A 9,947-nucleotide genomic window follows, 5' to 3' on the forward strand; every position below is an offset into this window, starting at 1 on the left:
TTGATGAATGACTCACGTCTCGCTCACCTCCTTGTCTCATCCCTCTGATCTCCTTTCCTTTCCTAGTTTAGAGCACCGAAGCCAACACGTTAATCTGTTGTGACTAAACATTTTCCATGATCTGCTCCTCCGTCGCGTCAGGGTTTTTTTTAAAAATCGTTATTTCGTTTAACGACCTCAATAACCATGTCATTCTGCATTTCAAAAACAAAATTTATAGGATCAGCATATGCTAGATGCTCATAGTAGAAGAGTTTATAGCCATATCAGAGTTTATATCCATAGGCAGGCCCGGACCTGAGGTGAGGCCTAAGAGGCAGCCGCCTCAAGCCCAAAATAATGAGGGGCACCGAATTTTTTTTATTACCTTGTAATGTATAAACCAAAATAATAGGATTCTATTATTAATCCTTAACTTTTCCCCTTCTTCTACGACTTCTTTGATACTCAACCGTCAGAGATCACAAAAATTTAGAATCTCCGAATTTCCATCGGTTATCTCAATAGTTGAAGCAAATCAAGCAATATGTCTTGGAAATCTAAAGATTTGGTTCCTCAAAGCGATTCATCCTCTCTAGATATGCTGAATAGCCTATTGCATGATTTCAATCTCTCTAGCTTTCTGTCCCTCTCACTCTCTCAAGACTCCACCCAATCTAGTTCTCCAGACTCAAGGTCTCTAGTTGATCTGCAACTCTCCAAGGTATGCCGAATTGCCGTATGTATTTCATAATTTGTGATTTGTGAAGTTTGCAATTTGCTATGAATTGTGATTGCATAGTTTTCTATTGCATATATAAACTGGAGATTAATGAGATTATACGTTTGATGTATCTTGTAACTTTCATACCTCTTTTCTGCAATGAATCTAATGATTCTTTATCAAATTTTTATTTTTCAAATTCAAAGGTAGGTATATATGATCAAGAATTTAGAATTTGAGAATTGGGTTTTAAATTATACAAAATCTGAACTGTCTTCATTCATAGAATTGGGTTTTAGAACTTGAGAATTGGGTTTTTTTTTTTTTTCCTTTTCTTGTTGTTATAGATTCTTGGTACATAACAAAAATTTTGTTTTTTAGGCTCCCTATTGTATCTTCCTTTGTTGTTTTTTCAAGGAATTAAGGTGTTAGGTTTTGGTAATTTTGTGTGAAGGTACTACAGTGAGCTACTGTGGTGACCATAGATGTTACTGCGGTGTCATAATGCTGGCTACTTCTTTTGTTCCTTTAAAGTTTTTATTTGGTCTTGAGTTATTCCTTTTATCCACAGCTGCTATGTTGATGACGCAAAAAGTTTGGTTTCTATGCTTGATAAATTTTGTTGCTGTATAGATATGCCTCTTATACGAAAACAAAAGTCTGGACATAAGAAAAGAAAAAAGAAGCAGAAGGAAGAAGCATTGAGTCAAAGTCAATCAGAGAGCATCAATAAGTACTTTAGTAGCAAGCAAAGGGCAGAGAGGGTAGACACTATAGAAGTTAGAGAACAACATGTGACTGTCAATGAAGATCCACAACAGCCTGCCAATAAAGATCCACACCAACCTGTCAATGAAAATCCACAACAGCCTGCCAATGAAGAACCACACCAACCTGTTAATGAAGATCCACACCCGCCTACCAATGAAGATCCACTACAGCCTAAGAATGAGGAAATTGAGGAAGGTGAAAATATAAATCAAGATAATCATGAAGAGATTGTTAATGTGCCTGCATATGTTGGTAGTGATATACATCATAAGCCTTGTTTCCTTTAAATGTTGATGATCCAGCAAATTGGGAGAAAATGGGACAAAAAATTAGGGATTTTCTAGTCGAAAGAGGGCCCAAAAGAGATGATGGTTTGTTGTTTTCCGAAGATAAAGCTGGAAGACATTTCGAGTCAAAGCATTATAAGCGGCTGCTGCCTAATGGTGAGAAAATTGATAGAAGTTGGCTTGTATATTCTGTGTTGTTAGACAAGATCTTTTGTTTTTATTGTAAGTTGTTCAAGACTCAAAGAAACATGACTCAGGTTGGTCAGTTGGGAAATGAAGGATTTTGCTACTGGAAAAATCTCAGTCGATGTCTCAGCTCTCATGAAACCAGCAAACATCATATTGGTTGCATAACTCAGTAGATTAAGTTAGAAAAAAGAATTGAGAAGAACAAGACAATTGATAAAAGTGTGCAAGTGGCAATCAACAAAGAGAGAGAGCACTAGAAGCATGTATTGAAGAGAATAATTGCTATTATTCAGAGAATTGCAAAAAATAACTTGGCACTTAGAGGTGATTGTGAGAAGCTTTTTGTTGACAACAATGGAATTTTCTTGCAAATGATTGAGATGGTTGCCGAGTTTGATCCAGTGATGCAAGAGCACCTCAATCGTATTCAACAACGGAAGGTTCATTATTCATACCTTGGCCTAAAGATCAAAATGAATTAATAGTGATGTTGGCTGCTGATGTGAAAAGTTCAATTCTTGCAAAGATAAAAAATGCAAAGTATTTTGCGGTCATACTAGATTGCACTCCAGATGCAAGCCACGAGGAGCAAATGTCCCTTGTTATTCGATGTGTGGATCATTCAGCAAATAAAGTAACAGTGGAAGAATTTTGGCTTGAGTTTTTGAAGGTTGATGATACATCAAAGCTTGGACTTTTTAAGGAGCTTCAAATTGTCTTAAGCAAACTTAACCTTGACATTGATGATATAAGAGGTCAAGGATACGACAATGGGTCCAATATGAAAGGGAGACATAGAGGTGTACAAAGGAGATTACTTGAGATTAATCCCAGAGCATTCTACATTGGATGTCATAGTCTCAACCTAGCCTTATGTGATATGGTAACTTGTTGTTCAAAAGCAATGTCATTTTTTGGAGTTGTACAACGTATCTACACATTGTTCTCTTCTTCAACCAAGCGGTGGCAGATCTTCAAAAATCATGTGAAGGGACTTACAGTTAAGCCTTTCTCACAGACATGATGGGAAAGCCATGTTGAAAGTGTTAAGCCAATAAAGAGCAAGCTTCTCAAATAAAAGATGCGCTTGATGAATTGGCAACAACAAGTGAAGATCCGAAAACCAAAAGTGAAGATGAAGGCTTGGCAGAATTTGAACTTGCCAATTTTGAGTTTTTGCTTGGAATGGTGATTTGGTACAAGCTGCTACATCATATAAATATTGTTAATAAGTTTCTTCAAGCTAAGAATATGGATATTGATGTTGCTATAAGCCAGTTGAAAGCGCTTATTTCTTTTCTTCAAGAGTATAGAGAATCTGGGTTTGATCAAGCCATAATTGAAGCTGAACACATTGCAAATGAAATGGGAATTGAAGCTGTTTTTCAAGAAGAACACATCATTCGAAGGAAGAGGCAATCTGATGAGATCAACAGTGGTGAAGAGGTGACCCAATCTTCTAAAGAATCTTTTCGGGTTAACTACTTTATATTTATAGTTGATCAAGCTCTTTCTTCACTTCAATCTCAGTTTGAGCAATTCCAAATATATGAGGAAATCTTTGGCTTTTTGTTTGCTGTGGAGAAGTTAAAGTCTGTTGATGATAATAGTCCCTTGAGCTCATGTGTCAAACTTCAACAATTTCTAACACATAATGAGCACTCTGATATTGATGCAACCGATTTGTGTTTAGAATTGCAGTTGTTAAGACACTTACTACCAGCAGAAACAACTAGAGCAATAGATGTGTTGAACTTTTTGAGGAAGATGGATGGATGTTATCCTAATGCATATGTTGCTTACCGAATTTTGTTGACTATACCAGTTACAGTAGCTTCTGCTAAAAAGAGTTTTTCTAAGTTGAAGTTGATAAAAACTTATCTCCGGTCAACTATGTCACAAGAGAGACTAAATGGCTTGGCTATGTTATCCATTGAGAAAAAGGTGGTTGAGAAAGTTGATTATGCAAAGTTAATTGATACTTTCGCCTCCAAGATTACGAGACGAGTAGTATTTAAGTAACTTTGTGATGCCTTTGTGGTAACTTGAGGATTGTTTTCTTTTCTTTCTTTTTATGTACTGTGGCTGAACCATAAGTGAAACATTTTCTTTGTCATGTATTGTATCTTCAGTTTATATTGGTTTGGAACCTTTTTGGTTTTGTATGGTCGATTGGCCGGCTGAACCATAAGTGAAGCATTTCCTTCATGTAGTGTATTGGATCTTCAGTTTATATTAATTTGGAACCTCTTTGGTATTTTTTTTTTTTTTTTTGGGTTATAACCATGACATGACACCACTCTTCGGACTCGCCTCAGGCCTAGAAATCTCAGGTCCGGGCCTGACCATAGGCCCATACCATAACTAGTTGCTCAATGAAGTTTTCCCACGATAACCGAATTCATTTGGCAATAGGATTGCATGAGATTATTGGCTTGAGCCTTTTTGAATTTTAGTTGCTAATGAGTTGAATTATGGTTTTTTGATGCAACCCTAATGTATCAAAAAGCAAAGTAAAATGATGTTTTCCCAAACGAGTTGAAATAGGGTTTTGCAAAACCCGCCCTAATGGTTAACATTATGAATGAATTTACGAATGAAAAAAAGACAAAATATGTTTTCCCTAATGCACATATTAATCTGGCGTTGTGAGCTTGAATCGTCCCGTATGAACAAACCGTATTTAGGTCAAGCCACTATTAATCATGATATGCCGAACTTATGTTCACATGACATATATGTGTCGAGTTCGACTATTTTAATCCGGACCCGGCACCCGGCACAAAAAACCTTGACTCATCGGAACCATCCCATAGTCCCCACACCCCCAAAATCTTGATTGACTTTTGAGTGGATAAGCTCAACAAGAAGAGAGGAATCCAAATCCAACAAGAATCTTCCAAAAACAACATTGAGCATCACAAAGTACACATCATTGACATCAATGTCACTAGTAAAAGCATGAGAAGGACACCCGAGTCCATTCCCACCGCCTCCCGTACGATTCCCTCTCCTCCTTCACTCACAACCGTCAATCTTACCCTCCACAAACAACGATTCCCTCCCTTTTTCCGGAATCCAAATCCCATTCAAATTCAGTTCAATATTTCCCCAGCAAGAACAAGAGCTAGCAGTAGCACACATTAATAGCGTGCCTACAACGCTTGGTCTCTGTGCCTTTAAATGTGAACCCTCTCTGTTTCTTTGTGCTTAAATTGCTAAAGCTTCTACACAGAAAACCCAAGCTAGCCAAGAAAGAGAGCAAGAGATAAGGGTTTGAAACATGTCAGGAACACCAGGAGGAGCTCCTGAGGAAGATAAGAAGCCCAGTGACCAATCTGCACATATTAACCTCAAAGTGAAGGGTCAGGTATGTTCACCATGCAGTTCTTATTTTGGATTAAATTTGGGTTCTTTTTTGTTTACAAGGTTGGTTGTGTATGGTGGCACTGAGGGACTTTAGAATTCTACTATAACCTAAGACACTGAAATCTTCTAGCTTAACTTGAACCTGGGTCAATTTCACAGAGAGGTTTAGTGTGTACACAGATTGGTTTAATCTTTTAGGTATGAGGTATTAGAGTCATCTCTTTGTATTCTCTGGTTTGATTTTGACTCCTAGAAAAATGATTTCCTTGTTACTACCAAAGCCAAATCCAATATTTTTCAAAGAATTTGCTCAATTCTTAATACCCCTCATTGTATTTTGAAGTTTTAGGCTTTATGCCTACTCTGCTGTTGTCTTCAAGCTAAATCTAATTTTCCAGGAGTATGCATAATCATTAGGTAAGGTTTTGGGTCAGATTCAAGGTGTATTGGAAGCAGAATGGAGGCAAGCTTCCAACTTCTGCCTTCCATATTGTTTATTGGGAATTTCTCTTTGATTTACCATTCTGTGGGGATTGGAGATCATGCATCCTCTTCCTTCAAACTTGCATGAGAAGTTAGCTGTGCTTCATCCTTAAATCTAATTAGTTGCATATCCAATCCAATGTTGCACACCAATCAGGGACTTGGGAATGTATTCTGAGACAGAGGGTTGATTACTTAGTGCACATAAAATGTTTTCTCATCCTGCTTCCTTTCTGGGTTTTCTGTGACAGGATGGTAATGAGGTGTTCTTCAGGATCAAACATAGCACCCAGCTGAAGAAACTTATGAATGCATACTGTGATCGGCAGTCAGTGGACATGAACTCCATCGCGTTCTTGTTTGATGGACGCAGACTCCGGCCGGAGCAGACTCCAGATGAGGTAAAATTGACACTATTTGCCTGTATTTTGCTATCTAAATTGGCTTGCACACCTTACACTTTCATTTGCTGTGTTGTTTAGCTTGAGATGGAAGATGGCGATGAGATTGATGCAATGCTGCACCAGACCGGAGGAGGGCGGGCATAAACACTTTTGCTGCTGCGGACCGGATTCCTCAGAGGACCATGTTTCTTACTTTGTTTCTTCTATCAAAAGAAGCTGTAATTTTAGCAAGAGGATATGTTTCTTATAAGTTGTTATGTAATGGAATCCAAATGATTGGTTACGGCTGCTCGTCTAGTATGGTGATGCTAGAGTGGTTGCAACTATTCTGCTGTTCTACTTTCACCATGGTCTTTAAAACTACTTATTTCACGCAGTTCGTGTTAATACATTCTTCAACATATATTGGGGTTAAGAGAATATCATGATGCCTCAAACTCATGTCATTTCTGAGAAGTACATATCAGGATCAAAACTTATGACACTGAGAGAAGAATACAATCCTAAGTACTGAAAACAGTTGTTGCTTCGAGAAGCCATGTGAAATAGGCTCAGCTGGGTAGAGAGTTAAAACAGCACAGCTCTGAAACTGTAGCCCAATAATCCCCATTACCGTATGAAATCCGATCCTTTTGCATATTCTAAAGCAATGGCTGAGTAAGGGGTGGCTGAACTCAAGCAGGTATCTGAAGCTTCTGGTTGTTTTTCCAACTACATAAATAATCACAATAGATGAATGAGTGAAGACACATTACTGCAAATAATCATTTGAATCTAAATATATGTACTCACAACATTACCTGTGGAAATAATAGTAGAAGAAGTCAGCATAAAGCAGTGTTTGAACAATCCCAGCAATCCATGCTGCAACAGCCAAATAGCAAAAAACAACATAAGTATATATAGTCTATTGTAGAAAGCAATATCCCAACTAAGCAACATAACAATCAAAATCGAGCAAAAGCTAACTAGTGTTCCCAAAAATTGGAGAGAACTTGTGATGCTAGAGGCTATGCTGAAAGCATTAGACTCATGCTCTAGTTGGTGACAGGATTGGTTTTAAAGCTTATCAAGTGCCGTTGAGTAATTAGTGCATATTCAGGTTGATCATTCCTTTACAAATAGGAACAGGACATAGAAGCACAACTTGAAGTAGGTGGTGATCAGATCCCTCAAGATTTGGAGTGAATTTAGTCAGCGAGAAGATCGAATCCAAAAGAGGGAGAACAAACAAAAAAACAAAAAACAAAAAAATTGAAAAAGCTTGAATGCTACTGAATGACCATAATATTATGAGTTTCTCACTATAAAAACAACAATGTCATGAAAGAGTATATAGTGGTCATGGTGTATATAAAGACACTAAAATCAAATGATGTCCACATGCATGCACAAAATCACACATGGAAACTCAGTGGAGCCATTCTTCTGTCATAGTTCATAAAAATCAGTTTAAACATAGCATCATCAACAATATGCATTCGAAGAAGACAAGTTACAACAATTAATAGATCAGGTCTTATCTCTATGTAATAATGGGAATAGAAAAATGCAAGTGATTAAAAAGGACATAGAATCATAGATACAACAAGTGTGCAGCAATGAGAGAGAAAGAGAAGCATACGTGTCCAATGGACATAGTGTGGTTCAGTGAAGTAGCGATAAATCCAGTTGAGGATGTATAATGCTCGGTATGCACTGCACGGGTAGTTTACCATATTAGCAGAGCAAGAAGGATATACAATAAAAGATAGCATAGATATGATGTTGATAATAAATTGCATGAAAAGAGCAACTGCAGCTACAGAGGATACTTCTTCTAAGCTAATAATTAAGAAATAGGAGAAAAGGCATTATTATGTGGATGAAAGATTTAGAAAGATGTAGCTACATTTAGGAGTACCCCACATCTGCTGATATAAGAAGCTATATGCTTTCACTATGTGTGTGTGTGTGTGTGTGTGTGTGTGCGTATTTAATTGGATCCATAAGTAGTTAATACCCTAATATATTATTGCAGGCTGGCAACAAGCACATATAAATACAAGAGATGAAACTTAACATAATTCTCCAGCATTAGCTGTTTATATAGATAATAGATCTAATGATGTAGCCAACAATCTGATATAGAATTGTATTTGTTAAGAAAATATCAGGGTTTTTGGAATACCCAAGGAGGAAGACATATTGCCCTGTCAAGTTGTCAATATTTCTTGTTCTCTGTAACAGCACAAGCTGAGGAAGAATAGCCACGGCTTCTAAAAACAATGAAAATGACCACATGACCTGGTTCATATTAAGAGATTTAGAAAATCAAAATTCAGGTAGCATAGCTATTTCTATGGCATGAATTCTCTATGAGAAAGAGATACAGAAAGAACATATGACTAAACAGAAGCACAAAAGAACAAGGAAACGGACCTCCTTAAAAGTGAACTTGTCATTGAATATAAGGGCCAAAAGTAGACATGGTCCCAGTAGGAATAAATGGCGGAAGGTGTCTTGGTCTCGATCATAGGACCTGCGAACAATCCTGTGCTGCCTGATGTACCAGACAATTGAAAAAGAGCTCCCCAAGAAGATTAGCTTCATGACGGTATTATATAGTGATATGAAATCGGTGAAGATGTCCAAGTAGCGAGTAACAAAAACAAGGGAGTAGAGTTCTTGAGTCTTCAAAGAAACACCTGGATACAATAAACATCACCAACAAAAAAATAGGACATTAAAAATAGGTGGTACTAAGTAGTAACCAAGTAAACTACCCAAGAAGCTTACCAAAAAGAGTAAACTACCCAAGAAAGGGACACATACAGAAAGATACAACAGCTAACTAATCCCCCAGAAGCCCAAATATTCGATGACAAAGAATCCCGTAATGCAATAAGTAACGCCTCAGCCCTCATTGTAAACTACCAAACAGACAGCCATTTGACCGAGAATCGTAAAAAAAAAACAACATTTTGGGCGTTTACATTGTTAACTGGACTAGAAGTTAACACTCACCGGGTGGGTGTCGTAGTAACAATTAATGAAATAGGGGCATTGTAAAACAGCAAACTAATCCCTAATATCCCATATACTGAAAACAGAACCACTTTCTTCATTATTTCATCAAAATTCAAACTTTACAACATTCATTGCTAGCCTAGCCACACCATTCAGAACCCAAAATCCCTCTTCAAAAAACCCAACTTATAAAGGTTCATTAAATACAATGTCCTCCAAATTACAGCTTCAAAGTACTGGGTTCTAAATTAAGCTCCACACAAATTGAAATGCAGCCACACATTGCCACCTCAAGTAATTCAAATCAAATAGAGATAGAAACAGAAAGAGATAGAGATAGGGAAAGAGGAGGAGTACCAGCACAGGATTTGATGGTGTGGATCTTGAGGAGCAGGACGAGGACGCTGGCGAGATGGGTCATGTCACCCGCTAATCTGAATATGTTCATTTTTGACGGATCCGGGTCGTCGTGGGTTGAATCCGGATCTCTTTTGGTGCTGCGAAGACAAATCACAGAGAAGTTGGAAGCTCACGGAGGAAGGAAGGGACACTCTGCAACTCGTTTATTTCAGTTATGAGGTTTCTTTCAGTAATGACAGTATCTCAGTTGGGCCGTTTGGGCCTTTTTTTAATCTTATAGTCTTACAAGATAAACCATATTTTTGTGGATAATTAAAAAGAGAATCTGACTAGACATGCAAAGGAGGACGAATGTAAGCTGGATACTCAAAC

At 37.6% G+C, this 9,947-nt stretch overlaps 3 protein-coding genes across 3 annotated transcripts; 2 read left to right on the plus strand and 1 right to left on the minus strand.

The window, feature by feature from the left end:
* The first annotated feature begins 1,338 nt into the window (after positions 1 to 1,338).
* LOC101305339 lies at positions 1,339 to 3,972 on the plus strand. Its single transcript, XM_004292318.1, has 4 exons — positions 1,339 to 1,722; positions 2,244 to 2,373; positions 2,418 to 2,750; positions 3,032 to 3,972. The coding sequence occupies exons 1-4, from the start codon at positions 1,339 to 1,341 to the stop codon at positions 3,970 to 3,972; spliced, it is 1,788 nt and encodes a 595-aa protein (XP_004292366.1).
* Positions 3,973 to 4,970: 998 nt separating this feature from the next.
* On the plus strand, positions 4,971 to 6,608 carry LOC101291776 (small ubiquitin-related modifier 2-like). The gene is made up of 3 exons (XM_004290152.1): positions 4,971 to 5,320; positions 6,054 to 6,203; positions 6,285 to 6,608. Exons 1-3 carry the CDS (start codon positions 5,234 to 5,236, stop codon positions 6,348 to 6,350), a joined length of 303 nt encoding a protein of 100 aa, XP_004290200.1. The 5' UTR covers positions 4,971 to 5,233; the 3' UTR covers positions 6,351 to 6,608.
* LOC101291481 (ER lumen protein retaining receptor-like) lies at positions 6,584 to 9,824 on the minus strand. The gene is made up of 6 exons (XM_004290151.1): positions 9,573 to 9,824; positions 8,628 to 8,893; positions 8,377 to 8,492; positions 7,831 to 7,904; positions 7,007 to 7,070; positions 6,584 to 6,917 (listed from the first exon to the last, which is right to left on the minus strand). The coding sequence occupies exons 1-6, from the start codon at positions 9,661 to 9,663 to the stop codon at positions 6,881 to 6,883; spliced, it is 648 nt and encodes a 215-aa protein (XP_004290199.1). The 5' UTR covers positions 9,664 to 9,824; the 3' UTR covers positions 6,584 to 6,880.
* Positions 9,825 to 9,947: the final 123 nt, after the last annotated feature.

This window comes from Fragaria vesca, linkage group LG2, assembly GCF_000184155.1.
Source record: "Fragaria vesca subsp. vesca linkage group LG2, FraVesHawaii_1.0, whole genome shotgun sequence".
Taxonomy (NCBI): Eukaryota; Viridiplantae; Streptophyta; class Magnoliopsida; order Rosales; family Rosaceae; genus Fragaria; species Fragaria vesca.

Bases quoted from the DNA above. Each gene is read 5' to 3' on its own strand.
- LOC101305339 (XM_004292318.1), top strand. From the start codon at position 1,339: ATGCCTCTTATACGAAAACAAAAGTCTGGACATAAGAAAAGAAAAAAG. The intron at 2,374-2,417 runs GTATTCAACAAC...CTTGGCCTAAAG, and splicing joins GATGCAAGAGCACCTCAATC to ATCAAAATGAATTAATAGTG. The intron at 2,751-3,031 runs GTGTACAAAGGA...CTCAAATAAAAG, and splicing joins TATGAAAGGGAGACATAGAG to ATGCGCTTGATGAATTGGCA.
- LOC101291776 (XM_004290152.1), top strand. From the start codon at position 5,234: ATGTCAGGAACACCAGGAGGAGCTCCTGAGGAAGATAAGAAGCCCAGT. The intron at 5,321-6,053 runs GTATGTTCACCA...TTTCTGTGACAG, and splicing joins ACCTCAAAGTGAAGGGTCAG to GATGGTAATGAGGTGTTCTT. The intron at 6,204-6,284 runs GTAAAATTGACA...TGTGTTGTTTAG, and splicing joins CGGAGCAGACTCCAGATGAG to CTTGAGATGGAAGATGGCGA.
- LOC101291481 (XM_004290151.1), bottom strand. From the start codon at position 9,663: ATGAACATATTCAGATTAGCGGGTGACATGACCCATCTCGCCAGCGTC. The intron at 8,894-9,572 runs GTACTCCTCCTC...TATTGTATCCAG, and splicing joins CACCATCAAATCCTGTGCTG to GTGTTTCTTTGAAGACTCAA. The intron at 6,918-7,006 runs GTAATGTTGTGA...TTATTTATGTAG, and splicing joins TTCTACTATTATTTCCACAG to TTGGAAAAACAACCAGAAGC.